The 26,353-nt window shown below is 38.9% G+C and overlaps 1 protein-coding gene across 3 annotated transcripts in view; it reads left to right on the forward strand.

Moving 5' to 3' along the window:
- Positions 1-8,417: 8,417 nt before the first annotated feature.
- The window catches only part of acsl1a (acyl-CoA synthetase long chain family member 1a), a 29,688-nt gene continuing 11,752 nt past the window's right edge, over positions 8,418-26,353 (forward strand). Inside the window, exons 1-5 of one of the 3 annotated variants that reach the window (XM_050044598.1) lie at positions 8,418-8,505; positions 22,694-22,906; positions 25,042-25,156; positions 25,240-25,304; positions 25,420-25,521. In XM_050044598.1, the coding sequence (XP_049900555.1) occupies positions 22,712-22,906; positions 25,042-25,156; positions 25,240-25,304; positions 25,420-25,521 (477 nt within the window). In that variant the 5' untranslated portion in view covers positions 8,418-8,505; positions 22,694-22,711. Of the gene's footprint in view, positions 8,506-19,213; positions 19,382-22,693; positions 22,907-25,041; positions 25,157-25,239; positions 25,305-25,419; positions 25,522-26,353 lie in introns of those variants that run through there. The other 2 variants (XM_050044597.1, XM_050044596.1) reach the window with 2 other exon arrangements.

Consider the following 26,353-nt stretch of genomic DNA (forward strand, 5'->3'; position numbering starts at 1 on the left):
GTTTACATTCTTTATTTTGTTGGACTCCTCGGCAGGTGTGTGATTAGCCCTGGCACACGAGCGTCGTCTGCGTCAGGGCCAGCGTCTCCAGCAGCCTCTGGCACACGAGGGTTACCCACCACTGGAGACTCTTTGGAGAGGCTCAATTTGTATCCTATTATCCTATAAGAAAATGTCTATTCAGTCGAATGAATAGTTTCATTGGCCTAAATTTTAATAATGCTGTGAAAGAAAGGGAGAAATAAAGAAGAATGCAGCTGGTGTGAACGCGCATTATTCCCCGTCACCTGCAAGATGGGTAGCCTGGAGACCCCTATTCATTTGCCTAATTTCGGTCAACTTAACAAACTTTGGGAGAAATTATACTGCCATTGTTATGAAGGGTGAAGCTTTCTGATCGAATTAACAGCATGTTTTGATCCGGTAAATGTCATTAGAAAGAAAGAAACAATCGCGTTTAAAGGGGCCTGGGTAATGCGCCAAGTGGAGACGCCAAAGCGCAAACTGCACAAAGGGTGCTAGTAAATGCCACAGGGGACTTTTGTACCCTCACATTGCTCAAGTTTTTACCCCCAAACAAAGGGCATTATTTTATACTTGAATACATTTCATACAACAATTGGCTGTTTTCTTCAAACATATTTTCACAGCAAGGTTAACAACAGGTTTATTGTGTGCGCTCCTCACAGACTCAAACTGCTCTCATGCGCCAACACAGTTTGCTCCGATTCTTTTTTTGTCACTGAGAACGTTTTAATCTCGAAACTTTCACCGTGCTTTGGATATATTTGATCCTGTGAGCGATGTCGAAGAATAAAAAGCAGCGGAGGTTGAGAAAGAAAGGCTCACAAGACATCTGAAGCGTTTGGAGAGTTTTCAGAGCACCATGGAGAGAAAAGCGCGAGCGAGCGGGACGGGGGCATAAAATCCAATTACTTCACTGTGCAGTTTTTAACACTTTTTATGTGTTTGTCCTTTGAAATATGGAGGGACTTGTGTGCCGTTGCTTTTTTTAAAGACTGAATTAAATACTGGAAGTTTTTGCCGGCCGACTTTGTAACGCCAAGTTGCGTCAGTGCGAGGCCAAAGCATGCGTCAGGATTTATTGTACAACTGTGATGTGAAAATTGTATTTCCGAGTCAAATATGTTGTTAAATGATCTGACGACTGTCTGATTCTATAAATACACATTTTAAATATTCATATTTATGCGCTCTTCTACGTAAAATGTTTGGCAAGGCACTACATATTTCACATTCTGCTTTTATTTTTGGCACCAGGATGCACCCAGAATTAGAAGAGGGTTTATTACCGAGGAATTAGCCTCGGTGTTTGGTGTATACAGTAAACATATTAAGAGCAAATAAAAAAAAGGCAAACTACAACACTCACAGAAATTTAGAATATAAGAATTACAATAAACATATGGAAAAATGATACTATAATACTATAAAAATACTAAAACATCACAAATATGTACAATAAAGCAGCTTTAGAATTAAAAAGCTGTGCAGTTTTGTGCAAGATGTGTAAAAATATTACTCAGGGGATGTGCAAAAGTTCACAGTGTGGCCAATATGTGCAATGCATGCCATTATTGCTTTCTTTTAATAACTGCTTATTCTTTTGGGGAGTCGTCGTTTTATGAGCGTTATTATTCTTAATATAAATATATACAAATATATTACATTGCCTGAATTTGACTTTGTTATCCAGAATGGCTGCAATCTCTGCGCATGTGTAGGAAAAAGTTCATATTTGCTTTCTTTGTAGATGTTTAATTTATGTGTTGAATGCTCGATTTGGCTCTTAATGCACCAATGTGCAGTGTGGTACAGTAGAATATTTATTAATGTAATGAATCACTGCTCAGCCTATTAATAAAGAGGTCTATTGAAAGAATTACACTAAGTTATGGGTCATTAAAGGATGCACAGAACAACAAAAATGATTTCGGTAACAATACGATGCAACAGGAAATACAAGAAATGTGCTTTACTGATGTGAGACCATATAAAAACACTGTGTGCAAAACCGTTGTGGGTTCATTTTTCTGTAGTTCCCGCAGATAGATTTGCTCCTGTGCAAATAAAACCGAGATATGAATCCCTTTTACCCTGAATTTTGTCATTTGTGACGCACCATTCACTCTCTGTTACACACTGCTGCACATTCAGTTAGACTGACCCTGTTATTAGTGCGTGACGTCACCTACTGTAGTTGGTTAGTTTATGGAAAATGTGCGAATCAAAACATAGCGGCCAGTTTTGCTATTTCCCTGCAGCCCATAGCGAGAAAATAATCATGTTAAACATATTCCTTCAAATGAGAGCAGTGAGATCTGCTTCAACATGAAACAACACTGCACACACAGCACAGAGCTAGATTATCCCCTCTTGTGTGATATTTCTTTAGTATTCCCAGTGCTAATACTGTATTTTAAGCTCATCTTGTGCATATTTATTTTGCTGGTTCTGCATCAAAAACAAAACAAACATAATTTGTTATGATAGCCTGTTGGAGGCCCCCAACTAAATCTCGTGTCTGCTTAGTAAATATATAGGCTACTTATCTCTTATATCTTCATTACTTGTTTGTACGTCTGTTCTTAATCTCCGGTGGTATCACGTCTGTACTCCACATCGTTACAGGAAAATATCAACAAGCCTCCAGCCAAGCCTAATTTGTGACAGCAGCTCAGTGAGGACTCTTGTGTGTGTGTGTGTGTGTGTGTGTGTGTGTGTGTGTGTGTGTGTGTGTGTGTGTGTGTGTGTGTTGTCAGGCGCTGCGCTGTGACCCGTGGTGACCTCTCAGGGTCCCGGACACAATCCTTTGGCTTGGTGCGCCACCCTCCGCCTGAACTGCAGCAGTTCACACGGTCCCCATTGAGCCCGTGGAAATGATCTAAGCTGAGTTCAGACTACATGGTTCAGCAGCTTTGAAAAACAAACACAGCAGCAAGATCGGCATTAAAGCCTGTAAACACTGGGACAAAAGTTTAATATCCCTCCCACCCAATGTGTGTTACAGCAGAGATCATCCAGAGGAAAAAAATATTATAAACTCCTCAAAGAAAAATAACAGTGATTTTTGCATCTTGGGAGATAAACAAAGTGAACAATATGAACCCACGTTTTATCACCCAGTCAGAATTATAATTTACAATATGAAAAGACTCACTGTTTTACCACTGACTGGTGATAAACTAATGTTTAGTAAGGACATTTAGAACATTTAAATGTGTCTGAAAAGATTTAAAGTCTTTAAGGGTGCGTTTATAAATACACTCTCTGTCTTTTTATAGTGCCTAACAGCTCCCTCCTGTGGTGCACTTTGGAAACTTCAGGGACCTGTTCACTGGAAGATATTTTAAAGGTAAAGAGCAACACTTATACTTGTTACAGTTTTATACAAACAGACTCCTTTAAAAACTATAAATGATAGTTAATCCAGATGTTAGAGCAGGAATCTGAGGTGTCAGGCAACCAAAAGTATCTCTTATAAGGGAAAAAAATATTTAGTTATATAAGAAATCATCCATTAAATAAGAGTTTTATTACTGTTGTTATTATTACAAGAGATTAAATAATACTCATCCTGACCCACATATTAAGATATTTTCTGAAAATATGATTTTTGGGCTGTCACCTGTAACACTTAAAAAGAAAGAAAGAAAGAAAGAAAGAAAGAAAGAAAGAGACCCTAAATTCAGTTTTGTGAACATCATGTTTCTGCACATTTACTTAAGTGGTGGTAGATCACATCCCTTGACTAAAAGTAGGAATATTTCAATGGATAAATACTGTTAAAGGTCCTAAATTGAAATAAAATAAAATACAGTAAATGTTCACAGCTAGTGTAGGCCTATTTAATATATCAAAGTAAAGTTGCCATTATTTACAATGGCACCCTTTAGAGTGTTTCAGTAGGCTCTTATATAGTTGGATTACAAGTCTCTAAAATGTAGTTTATTTTATTTGTTATATTTGCTGTTCAATTATTAATTTTTTGGCAAGTTTTATTTAAACTGAGCTTTTATTTTAAGGGAAATTCCTTTAGAAAACACTAACTGAAATGACCGTCTCAGTATTTGTTTCCATTTCACATATAATAAGTATCAGATCACAAAGTTCTTTCTAGGAAATTAAGAAAAAAAAAACCTATCCAGGCTTCCAGGAATAAAACTCTAATGGAGAAATACTAAATCCTTTATCTATTTCAAATGTGAAATTCTAAAACACGTTTCTGGGTAGTTTAATTTTGAAGTTACTATATCTGCCATGTGGAGTTGAAATCTCTTCCCCTGAAATGAAGTGGATTAATGCAGCATAAAATATATATGTATTTCAAAACTGTCGGTATACTTATACAGTACTTAAATGTACTTTGTTCTAAGTGAAGACAGAGGGAAACATTGACCTGGGCTCTGTATCATTAGACTCAACCAACATAAACAAAGTTCTATTTTCTATCTTTTTTTCATCGCCATTTGACATGATGACCTGTTTACATTTATTTTATCCCAGTGCTGTAATGCTTTAATGAGAGGCTGGAGGCCAGGAAATAGGGCACCTATAGGACCTGTCTGTGTCGCCCCTTTAATACCTTTTAATTATCATTAATGCTCTCTATTTTGGGATTATGCTCATTCAAGCATCTGTACGTACTTGTGTGGAATCCCCATATGATTCTCTGTAGACACTGCAGATTCATATATCACTACTCATGATGTTAAACTTAACCTTTGTCCTGCATTCACTCGACTGTATGCTATTGGTCGCCTGGATGAGAATGTGTATCAAGTATCTTTCAGTTTGTCTGCTGCGACTTCACTGCAGGATGTGGTTGCATGTGACATTTCATCATGCAGCATCAGCCCGTCTGCCTGTTTTGAGGTTGATAACAATCAGATGACTTGATGCTGACACACAGTCAGTAGAGGCTCTGATGTGAGGAGGGTGGGGATTAGCTGCAACATTAAAGTGATGAACACATCCAATTCTGAAAATGGCCCATTCTGCATAATGAGTACTTTTACTTTGGTACTTAAATTACAATTTACCATTATTATTTATGTATTTTTACTCCAGTAAAAATTTGACTGCATTACTTTTACTTGTTACAGTGTATTTCTACACTGTGGTGTTGTGCTACTTTTGCTGAAGCAAAAGATCTGAATACTTTTTCCACCACTGTATGATAGTTTAGTCCAGTGGTTCCCAACCTAAAGGTCGGGCCCCTTCAAATGGTCACAAGGTAAATCTGAGTGGTCGTGGGATGATCAGTGGAGTATGAAAGATGATAATACAAAGTTCTACTACACATTAAATGCACCAATTAACTAGAGCTGAAGAAGCCTCTTGGATGAAAGGTGAGACAACTTCAAGAAACTCAAGCAAGTCCAGCTGCCTACGATATAGCACTTAAGATTACCATGACCTGGATGACTGAGAATCTTCACCAACAAATACTAGGCCTAAATAACTGTACAAATTTGGGCCTCAATCAGTCATGTATATGAAATCATCTGAGATGCTTAGACATTTGAAATGTGACAATGGAGCCAGTGGGGGAAGAAGCGTCCAGATCCATTACTTCAGTAAAAGTAATAATGCATTGTAAAAATACTTTGATCAAAATAAAAGTCCTACATTAAAAATCTTATAGTAAAACTACAGAGGTCTTTTCAGGAATATTTATTTGAAGAATGCAAAGTGAAATTACTCTAGACTGGCCCATTTAATAGTATGTCATATAGATTATGGGATAATTGTTACTGATGGTAGTAGCTTAATTCTGACATTTTTCATTATACTGTTGAGCAGTTCAAGCTCTAACAGTGTTAAGATAATTCCAGCTATAACTGAGACTTAAAAACCTTATTTTCATCAAACAAGTGAAACATCTGTTGGGCAGTTAGTTCAATGTTTTCACTGGAGCTCTCAGATTTCTTTTGTAGTGGTGCAAACGGGTGCACTGAAAGTCTTGGGATGGCACAGCAAAATGAAAAGCCACAACTGATTTTTCAGGAATTTGATGATATACAGCTTTATTTTGAAGGAGTGTGTTGATTGTAAGGGACAAAACATTTACTGGGGAAAAGCCTCATCAAGTTTAGGGGAGACAAGTGGGTACCCATAGAACCCATTTTCGTTCAGATATCTTGAGGTGAAAGTTTAAGGGACCCCTTTAAAAATAGCCATACCAGTTGTTCCCTCGCCAAAATTTAGCCTGACTTGGGAGTGTTATTTAGCCTCCATCCCGACAAGCTATGCTGACATGGTTGTTACCAATGGGTGCCTTAGGTTGTCTAGTTTCATAAGACACCACTACCTTCGCACTAGCTCTAAAAAGCTCGCCACAGCCTCTTAAAGACAGTAATGTTGGCCTCCAGTTATTTTTACCAGGGAGGCTAACAATTGTGTCAGGGGAGCCACTGCTTGTTTTTAAAGAGACAGTTCACCTAAATGCAAAAATATTTATTTTTCTCTTACCTGTAGTGCTGTTTATCACTCTAGATTGTTTTGGTGTGAGTTGCAGAGTGTTGCAGATATCGGCCACAGAGATGTTTGCCTTCTCCTCAATATAATGGAACTAGACAGCACTCGGCTTGTGGTGCTCAAAGCGCCAATAAATACATTTGAAAAACTAAACAGCAATGTCTCTTACCAGAAATCATGACCTGGTTACTCAGGCTGCGCAGTGATACAGTCAGTGGGTGTAGTTCAGAAAATAGTTTCTACATGAAACTGCTCACAACAAGGGGTGCGTTCTGAATCACATACTTTTTCTTTTTACTTTTAGTATGTACTGCAGCTGCCCTTAAAAAGCACATACTGTTTCATGCAGTATGCTCACAATCAGGACATACTACTCTCTCAAAATGACACCCTGAACTTTGACCCTTTTGCTTTTTTTTCTGTTACCTCAACCTGTAGAGTTCTGCTGTTTTTACTTTGCAATGTGTGTCGTTTAATTTTAAAGTCACAACTGCACAGATTGTAGATTTGAGGGTATTATATTTCCAACAGTGGAATTAATCTGCAGTTCTCTCATATGTTATTTTCATAGTTGTGTCCTTTTATTGTTTGTAATAGTTATGATTATTTTGTTCACTGAAACAATCAATATTCCTGTTACTTCTACCTCATTGACAGCTCAGCTCAAGCTGTCATTAGTTCGCGGCTCAGTCGATGTGACATATCGTCCGCTGTGCAGAGGATTGTGGGTCAGAATAGCCAGAGAAGCATGCTTCAAAATCGGACCTGATGTAGTAGAACATCCTGGTATTTTGGCCGACTGCATTTCACCCACTATGTATTAGGACATATTAATGTTTTTTTGGCATACTCTATAGTGTGGTAGTATGGGTATTGGAACACACAGAGAGTCTATGGATTATCTTGAGTAACCGGGTCATGATTTCTGGAAACATGAGTGCCATTTAGTTCCATTATATTAGAGAGAAGGCAGACAGTTCTTTGGCTGATATCTCCAACAGTCTGTAACTCACACCAAAACAACCTAGACAGATTAACAACCCAACAGGTGAGAGGGGAAATATGCATTTTTAATTTTGGGGTGAACTGTCCCTTTAATTAAACAAATAAGACATGTGGCTGCATTACGTTTATGAAAAAAGACACTTAATTTTGGAAAATACTTGGAATATTCTCACTGCACCGGGTGAATATTATTTTTCGGTTGAAGTATTAGTAGTCAGCTTTATTTTTTTTTTACAATTCAAAGTGCTTTACAGAGCAATAAAATGTAAAACATAATAAAGGACACAGAAATAGCAAAAGAAACAAGATACAAAAGGTGAAATTAATTACCAAATGATTTACAATTTTAAAAAAATCACCATTAAAAATAGCAAATGTGCAGACAAGAGGTGCACAGATAAAAAGATTATTTAAAATTATTTAAAATTGAGTTTAAAATTGAGTTTGCAGTCATGACAGGGTGGAGTAGGACGTGTAAAAAGGGGATGTTTTTAACTTTGATTTAAAAATGGTCAGAGTTGGGGCTTATCTAACATCATGTGGGAGGTTATTCCAGGTTTGTACTTGTACTGGTACCAAAAACACTAGAGTAAATGTAGTAGAGTTAAATGTAGACCTGCATTATTTCCTCCTGAAATGTTTTGGAGTTGTATGAAGTAGCATAATGGGGATATTCAAGTAAAAAACAAGTGTCTTAAAACTGCTCATAACTTTCTCCCACTGTATGTGCACAGTAACTTCTCCCCTGCTGCACAGGATGGCCGCTTTTTCCGGTTATTCTACACATTGTATGTAAATGTATGTGAGATGTACAGTTAGCCTATTGTCACAACGTGTTGACCAATGACAGCGCGCCTCTCAAGGTTTGGGCGAAGCAACACGTGTGCCCGCTCCTGATTGGCTGAGAGCTGCAGCAGCTGAGTTAAATGTAGACCCGCCGCTGCCGCTGTTGCTTCTTCAAGATCGCGATCAAGTCTGCGGACCTGCTGCTGCTCACAGGTCAGTGTACAAACATTTTTAACACCCTCTACGTCAAATATCACGCGCACATCCACCATCTCATGTGTGAGGCCGTTTGCAGTGGTTTGTTAAAAGCGTGATGCTTTTACGAGCCCTCTGCAAAAAGCAGCTCCTCCCGTATTGTTGCCTTAAAATAGAGCAGCGGCGTTTGGCGTCTTTTCACCACATCATATCTTGTTTTCCGTTTATCTCATAACGCTCACATCGACATGGTGTTCACTCAACGATAGGCTGTGTCCCGATTCAGAATAATGTGTTCATCATGTGTGTATCTGTCGGTATCACTGTGAAGCTCCGTGTATGTCTGCAGCTGAGCCCCTGAAATCAGAGATATGGACACGTAGCATCTAATCAGACGTCGTGTGACAAACGATACTGTCTGGAAACTTTTTTTTTTTTTTTGGGTTTAATCTCAGCCTCACCTACTTTGTGTGGACCTGCCCTGCACAATGACGCCATTGTTAGTTAATCAAATAAGATTACAACAAGAGGAAGAGGGTTACAATGTCACCATTATTAGACGCATGTAGAGGCATCCCCCGCCATATCTGTTTACTTCACTGCGACCTGATAACCTCAAGCCAGCCCTCATTAGCACTCATGCATGAGGAGGAGACTATAGAGAAGGGGTTTCAGGTTTTAGACACTCCCAGTCTTGCATTCAAATTCTTATTTTCAAACTTAAATCTACCACAATGAGTATGAAGTTTGGATTTGTTTCATTATCAATATGAGGAATTGAAGAAGGCTATAATGTATTAAATTAATCAGTCAATCAATCAATCAATTTTATTTATAAAGCCCAATATCACAAATCACAATTTGCCTCACAGGGCTTTACAGCATACGACATCCCTCTGTCCTTATGACCCTCGCAGCGGATAAGGAAAAACTCCCCAAAAAAACCCCTTTAACGGGGAAAAAAAAACGGTAGAAACCTCAGGAAGAGCAACTGAGGAGGGATCCCTCTTCCAGGCTACTGGATTCATGTTTCCCACACATTTTTTACCAGTTAATTTTTATAACTTTTCCACATTATTTTACTACCTTGCAATGACTTTATTTAAAGGTTCAGTGCGTAGGATAAAGGGGATATATTGGAAGAAATTGAATATGTTTTATAATAATTTCCATGAAGTATGTGTTTTATAGTGCAGTGGTTCCCAACTGGTCCAGCCCCAGGGTCCAAATATCTCCTTAATCATTAGCTCAAGGTCCAAATTTCTCCATTATCATTAGTTCAAGGTCCACACAGTTTAATATATTCAGTGTCATACTTGTGTTTGGTTGTGTCATAGCTAGTTTGCCATCTCTGTCAAGTAGATGCCCGTTGTCACTCTCTAAGAATATCTCAAAATAAAAGTTCTGTGCTAGAAATTCACTGTACCTCCAAAAAATTTTTTATTTATTTTTTTCTCCAAACTTGACACGTTCGCAAGTCACTTGCGGTCCATTCAGAATGGACCTGCGACCCACTTTTGGACCGTGACCCACCAGTTGGGAACCACTGCTTTAGATACCCAGAAAATAAGAATCCTGTTTTGGTTACTTTGAGCCGTTTACATCTAGACAGGGAGTGGGATCTTGTCCATGGAGATCCCCTTGTTGCACCACCATATTTCTACAGTAGCCCAGAATGGACAAACGAAACACTAGTTCCAGATAGGGCCATTGATGTTTTTGTGTATTACCGTCAGCCACCGTAATTCGCAGCTCCTCCATGACGACAGCATCGGAAAAGCTCAGATTTTTTTTAACGCAAAACTGCTTTATTGATTTTAATGGTTAAAGTCACCGATCTGCGCCTGGTGCAAACCTCCTGAACGTCTGGATCTTAAGTTAGAGAAAAAAGGTAAACGCACATTAGCAGGTGCTGGGCTAGTGGCCTGTCTCCAATATGCCGAACAGGGTCAGAGAAAAACTGATTTGTACGTGTTTTTTTTTTTTTTTTTTTAAAGAGGAAGAGACCTTGTGGATAATTCAGCTCCCAGTAAAAATCTCCTGAACAATGAACACTGATGAAATTCTAACCAGGAGAAGATTCAGCTGGTTGCAGTCTGCAGTCCTCACTGCAAGATGCCACTAAATCCCTCTAAATCTTACACAATGTTGCTTTAAGTAGTCTGCAGTGCGTATGCGTAACGATACAGCCGTACATTATAAAACACACACTTTACAGGCATTTGCAAATGAGCAGACTGCTGGCATTTGCTTATTTCACTCGCTCATTGGACATTCCCGCTACCACCTAGCTGCGCTGTACGTCATAAGGAGTGCTGCAGGAACGAGTCCTAAAACGTGGCAAAAAGTTAGCATTTCTACACTCTGGTTCCCTCGTCTCGAAGTTAGTGGGCTTTTCTAATAGGTTTTTGTTTGGATGCTTGAAATAAAGTCTGTGGTTAAAACAAACCTAACAGATCCTAGTGTTTTGTTCTACAGCCTAGAATATCTGTGTATATATAGCCCACTTGTAAATTTTGGAGTTTTAACGTGTCTTAAAATAGGCAGAACCCCTTTTGGGGGGGGGTATAAAATAGAAGATCATGTAGATGTGTTTGTGTTTGGATTAATTTCATTTAGCGATTTACCACAGTGACAGTAAATACTGAATATCTTTGTGCCTCAAATCTCAGTCTGAAAGCCCCGGATACCCCGCTACACAACAGCTTTTCGACATTTTCCTGTTTCTCTCCTGATGTGTCAATGTGATACTCTTCCCCAAAAGCATGCACGGCATTGGCGATGATGCAATGCTGGTCTGGTCTATGTAAATCACGTGATAGTAGTGATGTTTCAATGGTCAGCAACACTAGATTTTATCTAAGTGACACAAGAACATAGTTCGCATAACATTAGACATGTTTTGGGATTTTCATGAATATATTTTCAACAACAGCCAAAACAGATTTCAAACGTTGCGAAGACATTCTGCGAAATCCAAACCATTTCCAGGCCTGGAAAACAGTTTTACTAATTTCATAACTTTTCCAGGAATTTCATGACCGAGGGAACCCTCTGGATTTTCAAACATGATACCAATATCAATATTTGAGAAAAAACACCTGGACACACAAAGCAAACATACTTGGTGAGGATTCCTTAAATTTCTTTTTAAGGATTTGTGACCCAGATATACAGTGAGATATGAGAATCAGCTTCACTGGCACGTATGGTATGTGCACACATACAAGGAATTATGGAAACATATGGTTGCCTCAATAGTAGGAAAACTACATTACAGAAAACTCAAATCCATTTGCATTCATTCAAGAAAAACGTAAAGCATATGTAATTTGAAGTTAATTTGCAAACACACTGGTGAGGCCCTTTTAAACTTCTCTGTGTACATCAGAGAAACAGAAGTCATTGAGATCAGAGGTTGGACTGTTTCTGTTACTTCCTCTCAAAGAAAGCACCAGTCGACAGAAACTCTCAGACGGAGGTCAGACACGTCTTCTGTTACTGTACAATGAAGGAGAGGATGTTGAAGCAGATCGTAACTGAACACTTCAATGAGGAGGCGTCTTTAAGGCAAACATCCTCTAACAGGAGTCTGTGGAATGCAGCCCAAGTGAGCGTTTGTCATCCTCCATCTTTTTTAAACAGCATTTTTAAAGCATTAGGTAATGCTTCTTTGGCTATGCCGTACAGTCACATGAGCAGATGAGCACCACAGACACGGGGTGATTGTAAAGTGACCGTGCACACTCAATCATGTGTTTTTGCCCTTGAATACAGGAGCAGCTTTCATGAGGGACAGTGTGGTTCTGTGATTCGGGCTGACTCCCACTCTGTCGTCACTCCGCTTTGGTCATTTGAGAGTACCAGCGTCGGCTTGTCTGCCTGTTTTGGGTTTGATGAAATTCAAAGAACTTGATGTTTGTTTATACAACGAGCGACGGTGGTGCTGATGTGATACTTTCAAAGCAGAATTTGAGTTCACGGCAGGATTTATGAAAGTCATCCCAGTCGGCTTTCCCTGATGTCACTAACTGACTAAAGCGAATTTAAAAGAATCCTGTGAGAGCAGCAGGTATAGGATCTGGCTTAAGAAGCCGGCCTCAAATTATCATGCCTCTGCATGGAGCGTTAAGAGAAGAATGAACCACTGTGGATGCTGTTTCTCTCAGAGGATTTTCTGATGGCAAATGTCAGCTAGTTAAAAGAAATCATCCCATTTTGGGGACATAAGATGCAGTTAAAACATAATTCACCCCCAAGAGTATGACGATTCATATCCTGAACCATTTTATATACAGTCACTCATCCAGTCGACAATGTCATCCCACTTCATACTGCTTTTATTGAGTGTAATGTCTGTTGTGGTGCTGTAAGTTTACTGTGGTAAAACCAAAAGCACCCTTTGTTTTCATCACAGCTACTAAAAGTTTTCACTGATTAGCAGATCAACAGAATAATACTCAGCAACTGTTATAATTTATTAATCATTTAAGTCATTTTTCAAGCAATAATGCCTCAGTTGTGAGGATTTACTGCTTTTCTTTGTATTATGTGATTGTAAACTGTATATTTGGGGGTCATTGGTCGGACAAAACTAACTACAATCCGTCATAAGATAAGATAAACCTTTATTGATCCCCAGTGGGGAAATTCAGTCGATGAAATAAATACAGATGAGTACAGAAAGTAACAGAAATAAATAAGAGGTACCTAAAATAAAATAAGAATATTTTAAAACTGACTACACAGGAGCATCTGAGACAAAATGACGTAAGGAGATAGTGGCGTGATTAGTAGCAGAAGAGTCGACAAGTTTGTGTGCAGTCACAGTGTACACCAGATTAGATTATGTCATGCTGACATGTCTGACATTTTATAGACTTAATGACTGAAGAAATGGTCGTCAGATATATCTGTGATGAGAATAACTGCTGCAGCGTAGTTTTATGGCAGCATAACTACAGTCTGTTGGAATTTTGTTTGATGGATTTAGGAGTAGGTTGTCAATATTTCGATCTCTGAACCCATCAGCTATCGCTCTGATCATGATAAAGCATCTGGAGGCAGTGGGCAGTATTTCGGGAGATCCAGTGCAGCAAGCAGATTTCCGGGCCGTGACTTTCTTCCTTTCGGCTAATCTCCATGAACAGACATCTGCATATGAATTAGGGCTCACACGAATGCCTCGAAGCTTTGACAGTTGCCATGGTGATCGATGTCCAAATCAGTTTTTAAATGCTCTATTTTGTTTTGTGTATACATGCATCACCCCAAAACCCCATGACTTAAGAAATAGTTATCCAACATTATTCATTATGCATCAATATTAATTATCTGTAGTTGGTCTCAGACATTTAAACTTAGAGATAGTTTTGTGACTCTGACTTGCTTGAGCTAATATCAGTCACTAGCAGTCCAGCACTACTGAAACTGGGACAGTTTAACCACGTGTGACAGGCCCACAGATATCTAGAAGGATGTCGAAAATGTCAAGCGTCCGGAATTGTTTCAAAATTTGCAAAGATAACCCACAAAAGTAGGAGGCCAGATATGCCAGAGGAAACTGGTATGTCACAAATCCACAACGAGCCTTGCAAAACACCTGAAAACTTAAAGTAACACCCCAGCCATCTTGAAAAGTAATATGGCTAATGTGCGACCTGCACGCTAACAAAGTGGCTATTTGTCACATCATTATAGGTGTCGATATATGTTCTCATCTGTCATTTGCACCCTGATGGTTTCTTGCTATTTTGCTGACTGACAGTTGGTGGTGGTGACACAAGAGGTGTAGCAATGCAGCTCACAGACACAGTTAAATAGAAGACGATGTAAACAGTCTACCATTTAAAATATTTTTAAAAAAATCATCCTCACAAATGTTTTATCAGGAAGGATCTGCATCCAAGACTTTTGTAAGACCTGGAGGATACACTCAAAGTAGCAACAGTAAATCTTAAGATAAATTTTGTTTCTCAACAAGAAACGTCTGACCTTTCAGTTTCATCTGTTGCCCAGATTTCACTCAGACTCGTACACTGTCATTTCAAAACGACAGCATGCTTTCTTTGACCTACAGCGTGGAGGTCATGCGCCCTGATGCTGTGTTGGTAGCTGGTGACGGGTGCGTGACCTTTGTTCCACTTTACAAATCCCGTCCTTCACCCTCCCTCTCGCCTACATTTCTCCACTGTGAGACCATGTGACAGGGAGTGTGTGATTTCACCAGTGACCTGCAGTCTTGAGTGCGGCCGTCTTGTGCAAGGTCAGGCTTTGTGTCCTTAAATCGAGGTTGAATTTGACTGGAGGAGGATGGACATGAGGCAGGCAGTGGGTTGATGCAGATGAAGCCACATGGGCTTCATCAACCATCCAGCAGCTGTGCACTGACAGACGTATACACTCAGAGGGTTGAGGCTGTCTCTTCCTGTTCACGCTTTCACAGCTTGTCTTTCAGAGAGTTGCTCACACCATACCAATCAAGGCAATGTGGTCTATCACACTTTATCCCTTTAAAACCTAGATAGGAATATGTTGACTCATCCTTCTATTCAGATTACTTCCCTCATGACATGATGTACTATTTGTAAAACTGTTGAATTATCAATGAGGTATCAGCAGCTGCACTGAAGCAGTTCAACAACAAGATCCAATAACACATGAATTTCCGCATTTTGCAATTTTAGAACAGGATCAATAGTGAACTGCCGCATGAGGTCATTGCCTGAAGACATTTGGTTTCAGGTTAATAAAATGGTCTTGCCCATCCTATTTATAGAACGAGGCAGAAAATCTGTAACGGACAATCACTGACGTACAACAAGGATGTGGAGCAGTCAGGGCTGCAACTAACGATTGTTTTTGTCAACTATTAATCTGCCATGGCAGCGTATCGCCACCCTAATCTTTTTCATTATAAAGATCCTTTTCACTAATGTAATGTATGTTTTTACAAGAAACTTTTTTGCTATATGAACACATCATTTTATCTTGTTATATCATAAATCTTTCTCAATATATACATATACAATATATAATAGCATCTCTGTAAAAACAAGACGCATTACTCACATGATAAGTTGGTATGTTGTTTCAACAATGAACTTCCAAATCTTAATATTAGAAAAATGTAGTCTTTACCTAAACTGAAAACTCCATAGCCTACACGAACTTGAAAAACTTATATCTACGAAATAACTTTGTTTGATTAAGTGTTAATTCATGCAAAGTATCATTCATCCATTGTATATATCTGCAGGTTAAATTCCAAAACCCAAAGGTACTGTTTACGTTCACATAAGGAAAAAAAAAATGTTGCTACACCTGTCGAGCTTTCCCTTCGCCCGGCACATCTTGTAGTCTACGAGATTTACCTCATAATTTTCAATAAAATGGGTTCTTGTTTTCAATGAGAGTTGGACAAAAGCATTTTCCTATTTCTGTCCGCCGACTTCAGGTGGGGGAAAATATCCTTGATGCTTTGAGAGTCTCTCTTGAAAGATGTGATTCAATTCTCAACAACATGATTGCTTGTAACAGTTTCGGAAGACTGGGCTCTGCGTTAATTATATGGCTGTAATTTGACCAATCCAAAGACCTGCTGCCCCTTAGTTACTGTTGCTAGTTCGGACAGTTTAGCTGTTAAACTACTACTTTGAGCGTCATGTGGCATCCTGATAGTTGACATAAGACAGAAGTTGTAGCTGTGTAAATCTCATGTGTGTGAGGTATCATAGCGATGTGAGGGAAAAATGAGAAAAGAGATCATGTATAGACTGTGGTGTAGTGGTTGTTGATGAGTTGGATATGGGGAAGTTACCAAGGAGGAAGTGGGTATACTCTCCTATATATCCTCCTGAGACCCTGTGTGGTCATATGAGGACATCACATTTTGGGTTTACTTGACCTTACGCTTCATTCTACTTTACTTAGACCTTTTGTCCTTGTTAGACACTTTTTATGCCATCTAGTGGTAGTAAGACCAATCCATGTAAAAACAAGATGGCAGCCATCTCTGCCAAGTCAGTCTGCAGCTGAACCCAACACAAAAGTGGACAAGTTCTAAAACCTGATCACATTTTATGGTTGAAACTTGTTAATTTATTATTAGTAATGGTTGTAGTTTGATATGGCAACACATTTGACCAATTTTAGCAACAGTAACAAGGTAAGATACCGTTAATTAGTAAGTACTTATCTGGACATTGGGACTTAATTGACGTCTCATTTGAGGACATTGGGACTTAATTATCGTTTACAATGTTTAGTTTTTTATACTTATCAGGTCCTACTGATCCCAAACAGCTAGGAGAAATTAAAAATGCATGCCAAACAAAAGTTCAGGACTCAGGAGGATATTCCAATGGATTTTTGTCTCATAGGTGCAAACAGCCAGAAAAAGAGGTGGGTATACCTCCTTATACCCTCCACTGTGTATCAGCATCAAAAAAATCTGATGCAACAATGCATCAAGATGCGTCAATAATTATGTGAGGTGCCCAGAGATTAACACCCCTGTGGCGACTCTTTATTTTGCCAGATAAAATGACAAATGTCTGGCAGATGTTACAGTTGTAGCTGGCTCAGCCAATTTGTGCAGAGTCATGTAACAGCTGAGAGGAAGCTGCTTGGAAGCGACTGTCTCGTCATGATGAGATTAAGTAAAGTTTGTTTAAAGGCTGTATGTGATAATCCTCCAGTGGTAAGGTTGTAATAATGAGCTTAAATCATTTGACCTGACACTCAGCACCCAGGCCATTGAGCTGTTAAGTGTAACAACGCTTTTAGTTTTAAGCTTTTCTTTCTCTGTGCACCATTCCACAAAGAGGAACTTAAACATTTTTGCGGAAACCAACTGTGACTGACTGACCATGTGTTTTTTCCTTCGACATCCTGGCCGCGGTTTCAAAATTACAGCTGTAGTCTGCTCTCAGGCTGCAGTCTTGATGTGCTGTTATGTGTCAAATGAACCAGCTGCCCTCTCCCCCTCTTTTTTTTCCAATGTCTTGTCTGTGCTCGGGTGTGGGGTGACTGGCAAGCTGGCTCTGCCATTGGCTTGTCATCTTCCCAGTCCAAGTATGGAGAGCAGAGGTGACGGTGGTGGCCGGGGGGGGAGTTGTTGCATTACCTTTTGCCTTCAGCCACTCCAAGCCATGCATGCAACCAATGGCATTTGCCTCTTGTTGGCTATGTGACAGAACAACACATGTACATACGAGTGAAACTAAATGTTATTTAAATTATTGCGTAATCCATTAATTACCCTTAATTGTTTTAGTCTGTAAAATGTGAAGAAGAAATCAGGATAAATGCCAATAAACGCATGTTTCTTGAGACAAAATCATGTGTTGAAATTGCAAATGTTTTAGTGCAGAAACATTCAATTGATTAATCGTTTCAGTTATTTTCAAGCAAAAATTTTAAATGTTTCACACCCTCTGGTACGACGACAAAAAAACTGAACACCTTTGTGTTTTGGACTGACGATTAGACGATTAAGACACCACCTTAGCGTCTGCAAAGTTGTGATTGGCATATATATATATATATATATATATATATATATATATATATATATATTTATTTATTTTTTATTTTTATTTTTTAATTCATCCATTGACAGAACAATAAACTAATAAACGATGTCTGTGGATTAATAGATGAAAGTAGTTGTTGGTTGCAGGTTATAAATTTTGTTCACGCCGGAGATACGCAGGCAAATTCCGATGTTTCTAAAGTTGCAAGTGACCAATTTGTAATTTGATTAATCACGTATAACCTGTGTATTTTTCATATTGATCACCTATTTCTGTTGATTTCAGTGATGATGATTTAGCATCAATGTGACCTTGATTTGTCAGGTATTTATTCTGGGGTTTTTTGTATCCATAAAATCCAAATAATTGTCTGTATTGCTAAATATATTGTTATAATGACATTAAATTACATATACCATGATAGGATTTCGAATCGGACTTTACCCACACCACCCTGTCGCTACAATTCAGCATCATTTCTGTGACACTCCACAAAGATCCATGTGTGCTTGTTCGAGTCAAAGCTGATACACTTCGCTTGCTCTCAGGCTTGCTGTCTTTTCCTTTTACATAGCAGAAAACTCTAGTATGAAATGTATAAATCCACATTAACATTTCCCTACAGTATTTATTTGACTGGCAACTGTTGTTGATAAACTGGAAGTTATAATTTATTAATCTTCTTAGACTCCAAGGAATCTGCACATACGCTCAGGTTGGGTTTAATCAGTGTCAGCGCTCACATACTTGGGGATATCACTATGAAAATAAGGGAGTCTGTCAACATATCTATCATGTGGAATACAAAGACCTTCCCGTAATTAGCATGTGATTATTTGTCCGACTACTTCCACCAGTTTGGATGCTCAGCAACACAAGAATCACACACGCTGTGTCCAGATAACGTATGATAAGATATTGGTCATTCAGTCTTGGATAAACATTGCTGAATCACTCAGATTGGTGCCCGGCGCATTACTTCTTGACTCTGATTGAATTTGTGGCCACCGTCACCTTTAGTCTAGTTTCACACACATGCGAGTGGATACAAGTCGTGTGCACATGTCTACTTGTTGTGTTGTCACAAGGACAAAAAGCTCAAACTTCTGTGAGTTCAAATCAACCTGCTACTTGAGTGTCTCTCCAGTGAGCGGGCAGCTTTGCCTCACGCGTCTGTGTTTCTGTTTGAGAGGGGCGTGTCTTTGCTATTCATAGTTGTGAGAACCTCGGAGGTCTATTAGAGGTCAGAGTGAGTCCTTCTAATAGCAACTGCCGCGGCAAAGGGCCCGTCAGATAACTGTGCCTCTCCGCCTTTGGACACAGTCTGCACCCTTTCTTCATATACACACTGTGGGACTGTGAGTATAGATTTATTAGAGCTTGATTTGTCAGCAGTCAAGTTTTTGACAATCGAGTTAACGCCGTTTAAGTTTGTCCTGGTGCTGAGATGGACGATCATCTTGTCCTCCATGGTAGCTTTGAGGAACATCTGTGTGACTTATTGTAGTGGAGCATTTGTGAGGTTTAATGTGGCGTTTTTGATTATTGTATTTTCTTATTATTTCTTCTTGTTACAGAGCACAAATAGAATTGAACAGCTTTAATGAGTCGTTGCAGTGCTTTTTGTTTTGTATATAAATTAAGGAGATTATCATAAATGTCGTTCAGCACATTAACAATTTAAAGCACTTAAGTTGTCATTAAAAGTCAATTAAAGCAGCTTTACCTCAGTACTTTGTCCCAGTTGGCACTGGTCCCAGTTGCCATGGGCCCTGTGGTAATAATAGAAGTAGGTGAGAAGTCAATTGTTACCTAGAGTGTGGTGGTTGTGTAGTAATTGGTTTACCTACAGGGCTGTTACAGTCTAATCTAGAGGTCAAATGAGTTGAACATGATGTGCATAAAGCTGCCCAGTCTGATAACAAATTGAAGAAACATTAAATGTTAAAGAGTGCATTATTAATTGTCGTATTTCCATATTCACATGAAATATAACTGCTGGTGAGATGTATTAGCTGGTGAGTTTAAATTGGCCATCTTGCCACAGGCTCATCTAATTTGCATTTCACATTAACATGTAATTAGAAGTCATTTGACTGTTTTATTAAAATTTCAGAGGAACAGAGCCATTTATCCACGACTTTCAAGTGTGAGGTTTCAGACCAGTGAGTTCATTTCTTAAACATCCGGACCACAAAGCCCCTCTTCCCACCAGACACAGGTAGCGTAGCATTGAGTGTCTGTGGTGGTGTCCTTGTTCCTCCATGAGGGCTTGTGATCTGCAAATGTGTGCGGAGTCATATTTCCTTCCTGTGTCTTTGTTTCCAAATGCACAGCTGCTGAATGGGAGAGCACATCTTCCTTTTGTATACATTGTGTGTGGAAGTGAGGAACAAGAACAATGGTGAACATTCACACTTTCAGTAGCTTACTGACATTGGAAGTTTGTCTTTGAAAAGAATCTTCAGCTTTTAGTTTTATGGTTTTAAACATAAAGACCGCTCAAAGAAAAAGCCTCTTTCCTCGTTCAAGGATCTGAAGTTCTTGTTCTTGTAAACAACACATGATTAATAGCATTTGATTCTGTGCTCTGAGTGATTCACTTTAATGATCGTCTTTATAAACATCACTCATCTGATGCCCTACAGTTTATAAGCTAAATTCAGAAGAGGGCATAAAACATAAATAAATGATGAATTATGACGTATTAAACTTCACATTTAAAAGTGCAAGATCAAACCTAATTCGAAACAACTCAAAGTGGTGATTTCTTTTTGTGGAAGCAAATAAGAGATGTAAGTATTTGACTTTAACAGCCATTGAATACTTAATATTGAAATGTAAACTCAACTGAATTCATTGCATAGAAATATTTTACTTTGCAAACCATATAGGTTATCTGACTTTGTACATTCTGAATTTACCTTTTTGAAAATATGAAATTTCTTTATTTCAAAAGCTGAAGATTAGAAAGGCTTTAAAAAGTTTAGAGCTGAATTTAGTTTGCTCAAATTCTCGGTCAAATTCAGATCCAAAAAATCAAGATGAAGAGTTTCCACTAGCATTGTATGGGCTACCTCGGACAAGATAGGCAATCAAGCCTGAGTGCAGTTAAAACTGAAATCTGGCCAATCAGAGTACGGTCTGCCAGTCATGTGATCCAAAAAAGCTGCTCGAAAGTTGAAAACCAAAAATGACTGCCAGAGACACTGATGGAGCTTTAGTAAGTTGACCAGTCTGTGCTCCTTGTGTTATTTATTGTCCTGAGTAGCTGTGATGTTGCTGTTTGAAAATTTTCCACTTGAATTTTGACCAAAAATATTTGAGCCTCAATCTATTTTTTTTAAATCTCAAACTTGAATCTTTGGATCTGAATTTATGAACATCGAATTCTTCAGTGGCTGTTAAAATTCCAATACATATGGCTTTCATTTGTTTCCACAGATGTCTTATGGGTTTATATGCCCAACATATTTGAGTGCTTAAGTGTTGGATAATCACTGAATCACAGTGCTAAATGCTGTATGATTCATTGTGGATCTGTCCTTCATGCTTTGTTTCGGTTTCATCCATTATGTTTCTCTGTTATTATTACGTCTTGTGTCAGGAATAAGCTTTCATATGTTGCCTGCTGTCAGTTGCTTGACAGTAACAGGAAGAAATGAAAGTCTAAGATAAGAAGTAATACTATGAAGTCAAAACAATGTGACCAATGTGTGGTTCTAATTCAGGACATTTTCTTTAGCTGGGGCAGCTGTTGACTTGAAACATGTTGGACACCAGGATGGTAACAGTTCAGAAAAAGGGTGGCCTACAGGTGAAGATACATACAGTGTAGCTTCAGTGTCCTGTCTGATTCCAGTCAGGGACTTTTATTAACTGTAAGGGCTGCAACTAATGATTATTTTCAGAATTCAGAATTTTCAGAAATGCAAAACAAACAGTAAAAGGTTAAAAATATCCATCACAATCTAAAAACTGAAATTTAATGTCCTGTCTTGTCCAACAAGCAGTTCATAACCTTAAAATATTAATTTTAATGTAATGTTAAGACAAGGAAAAACAGAAATTGTCACATTTGAGAATCTTTAACAAGAGAAGGTTTGGACTCTTTTAAATGACTTAAATGATTAATCGATTATCAGAATAGTTGCTGATTAATTTTCTGTCAGTGTACTGTACCTTTTAAACTGTGCATTAAAGACAAAAATAATCTTTTAAAAGTAAAAAAGAGCAGTGCAAAATGAGATCACGTAATAAATAAAGAGGGTGTTTTCACAGATGGCAGTGAACTACCTTTAACTCTGAATGGGAGCACTATTCTTCTTCAGTGAGAGTGAGCTCTCATGTTGCTGTGTAATGGTCTAAAACAAGAGCCCCATTGATAAATAGATAGTAGGTCCTAGTGTACCATCACATCCTGAGGGAACTCTACAGGAACATCAAATTAGAAACATTTTAAACAGTTTTATACATAAATTACAGTAAAAGAAAGAAGTCTGTGATTACACTCATCATGGATGGTAAATCGGTTACTTTATGACGAAGTAAAACTGAAATTTCCCAAACATATTTCTGAGCTTAACTGGAACAGAGACACACATACGCAGAAGAAGTGCAGACTAAAAGTTTCCTAATGTAATAACGCTCCTGTGTGTGTTTCCCCGCAGGGTCAGTGCACAACAGTCATGCAGGCTCAGGATGTCCTGAGACAGCTGCGGATTCCCGAGCTGGATGATGTTCGGCAGTACATGCGCGGCTTGCCCACCAATGCTCTCATGGGCATGGGCGCCTTCGCTGCCTTCACCACATACTGGTTCGCCACCCGGCCGAAAGCCCTCAAACCACCCTGTGACCTCGGCCTGCAGTCGGTAGAAATTCCAGTAGGTGCTCTCTTCTTTTTTTCCTTTTGATAATATCAGATATCCTAAATTAATTCATGGAATGTGGATGCTACAGTAGAGAAAACAATGATGTGTCTGTCCACCCACTGCATTGTAATGCTGTGTGTCAGAGGAATAATTGAAGCATGATCCAACCACTGGAGGGAAACTCGGCAAACCTCATTCAGCAGGAATGTTAATAAGATCCTTCCCAGAAACTTTAAAGCCCTCCTTTGCTCCAGAATGTGTTTTTCTTTTGTTTATGACCCCTAAAATGTGTGAGCTTGGCTATTCTGACTTGTATCTGTGCCAAGTTTGTCACCAGAGAGGTGTTTTCATATTCTTCTACTGAAGCGCGAGATGGACTGGGATGGGCACTTCCCTAAAATATGAGATTCAAATGTATGCTGAGCAAGCTAGATTAGGCACGTCACTAATACAAAAGCTCATTGCTGTTTAATATGGGAAAGGCATATCATCAGGGGAACAGACTGCCACACACCTCCAGTGCAGAGCCTGAGTTTGCATTAGCATTGGGAAAGTTTTGACAGGAAACATAGTAGAGTGCAGTTTTTGTAACCCGGACCACAGAGCAAAAACCCCATCCAAACAGATTTTTTTGTATGTTTCACAGTCACTAAAGTGGTGTCAGACACTGCCAGTTTGCCTACAAGCTAACATGTCATAAATAAAACATATCACTAAAATTTCCGTTCTGATACGTCTGTTCATCTCAGATGAGCTAAAGCTGGCTGTGTTGGTAAAGTGCACTTTATTAATACTTGCTTTGTATCATTCCAGCACCACTTTCTGATAAGGCACGCTTTAAATAGCTTATTAGCTGTAATTAATTAAGTTATCTAAGCTTAATTTAAGCCATTAATAAGGATACAAGTTTTGGGTTGCCAGGTTTTGAAAAAGCTCTACTTGGTGTTTATCCTCCCTCAGCAGGACACTTGCTTTGTCTTTTCAGCTTTAGCTCTTTACTTCATGGACTGTTGACCTCATTTACAACTCCAGACCTGATGGATTAAAAAACCTTCTACTAATAACTTGTTAACATTAATTCCACAGTTAATTTGTTAATAGAAACTGAACCAAAGAGAGAGCTAAAGATATACTCTGCAGGCTTTTCCTAACAAAACAATGTGTAGACTTATACAAAAGTAATCCCTCTCAATCATCGCATATGACCCAGAAGAAGTGTGTGATGGTATATTTATCTGCAGATACTCTGCTCTCTGCTTGTATTGTCTTGTTTTCTGCGTTCAGGACGTTTATGGGTGTGTCCCCCACAGCAGTCAGGTGCGGTTGGGGCTTTATAAAAGGTAGTGACCAGGTGCCAGACTGTAAGCAGCAGGCATCCAAGAGAAACAGTGCTAAAAATGGAAATACAGCGAGGCAAAATGCCAAATGAAAGTGAATCTGGGGTTGGCTTTTACTTTCACTTTTGCTTGTGAGTGTGTTTACAAGCAGTATCCAACAATTCTGCATAGTATATCTTTAAGAGGTTTTTAACGCATTAGCAAATCATGTATTATCCAAAGACTATCACAGGGCTGACACATAGAGACAGACAACCAGTCGTGCACACATTCACACCTACGGTCAATTAGACTCATCAACTGACTTCACCTGCATGTCTTTGGACTGTGGGAGGAAGCCGGAGTACCTGGAGAAAACCCACGCTGACACGGGGAGAACATGCAAACTCCACACAGAAGGGCTCCAACTGGAGACCCTCTTGCTGTGAGGCGACAGTGCTGACAGGTTTTTCAGTGGTAGAAAGAGAAATTTAAAAAAATCTTGGTTTCAGTTTTCTGCTACATCATGTTCAGCTTACTTTCACTTGGAACTAGTTGAGTCTCATAAAGAAACAAAATTACTAACACATGGTTCTCTCTGCTGAGTGTAAATGGCTTGCTCCAGCTATTGCTTCCTTTGTCCCACTGTTTTCTGTCATTACACATTTCAGCTCAAACTGCAACTGCTGCATAGTGCACTATCTGAGGACCACATCCTCCTGAGTGCATCTGTACTCTCCATTTCTCGACGGTGCTCACAATTAGAGAAATGTGAGGTGAGGTGTCAGAGGTTTAAGTGCTTGTCCTAACTTAGATTTTTTTTCCTCATAGGGTGGAGAACGTGCAAGGAGGTCAGTACTGAACGACAATGATGAGAACATGACACACTACTACAGTGATGCACGCACAATGTACGAGGTGTTCCAACGTGGGCTCCGGGTATCAAGTAAGTGTTTGTATCAGTAACATGATGTGCTATAATTCTTCTAGTGAATGTAGATAAAAAAAGAGCTTTATTTTCTTTCACAGATGACGGACCTTGTTTAGGATCAAGGAAACCAAACCAGCCATATGAGTGGCAGTCGTACAGTGAGGTGAGATGTTGAACACAGACATGGAAATCTAACATTCAACTTGTCCACAATAGACAGCTTGCCAAGTCACAATAGGTTTTAAAAATCAGACTCTCTTTGTTGTTGTTTTGCACAGGTGGCAGACAGAGCGGAGCACATGGGCTCTGCTCTCCTTCACAGAGGACACTCTCATACAGGAGACAAGCACATCGGCATCTTTTCCCAGAACAGGCCAGAGGTACAACAAATGTGTAAATAATCTTGTTTAGGTTACTATATATATATATATATATATATATGTTGACAGTGGGTGAAATAGTCTTCTGTGTGATGGCTTTCTTGCTCACGGCCAAAATTACTTTGTAGAGGTATTTGTCCTGGGTCATGAGATTGTCCGTGGTTTTGCCCAATTACAGTATGACGTAAGAACCAAAAAGATCAGCTTCTATTCCAAAGATGTTCCAGCACTTTTTATTGGTGTTAGGAAATCATTTCCTTCACATTCATGTCTTTCATTAGTGATGTTGACGGAATTTTCATGGTTATGAAATTCTTGAAAAAGTTATGAAATTAGAAAATCAGTTTTCCAGGCCTGGGGATGGTTTGGAATTGAGAGGAAGTCATGGAAAAGTTTTTAATATACATTGTTTTGGTTATTGTTCAAAATATGTTCATGAAAATCCCCCAAAAAGTCCAACATTATGCAAAACACATTCCCTGTATTACCAATTTTAAATCTAATGCTGGGCTGCATGACTGTTGAAATGTCACTAGTATCATGTGATACACATGCATATGCAGCCAGTTGTAAGTGAGAATGTCTAATGAGCGAGTTAAGTTAGCAAGGACTAGCAGTCTCTTATCCGCAAATGCCTGGGAAGTACATAAAAATGCCATAGTATGGTATTATGTCAAAAATCATGTAAAAACATTGTAGTATAGTATGTCGTCAAAAATCGTGAAAAAACGTCATAGTATAGTATGTCGTCAAAAATCATGAAAAAAGTCATAGTTTAGTATGTCGTCAAAAATCATGAAAAAAACGTCATAGTATAGTATGTCGTCAAAAA

Source organism: Epinephelus moara, chromosome 5 (assembly GCF_006386435.1).
Source record: "Epinephelus moara isolate mb chromosome 5, YSFRI_EMoa_1.0, whole genome shotgun sequence".
Lineage (NCBI taxonomy): Eukaryota > Metazoa > Chordata > Actinopteri > Perciformes > Serranidae > Epinephelus > Epinephelus moara.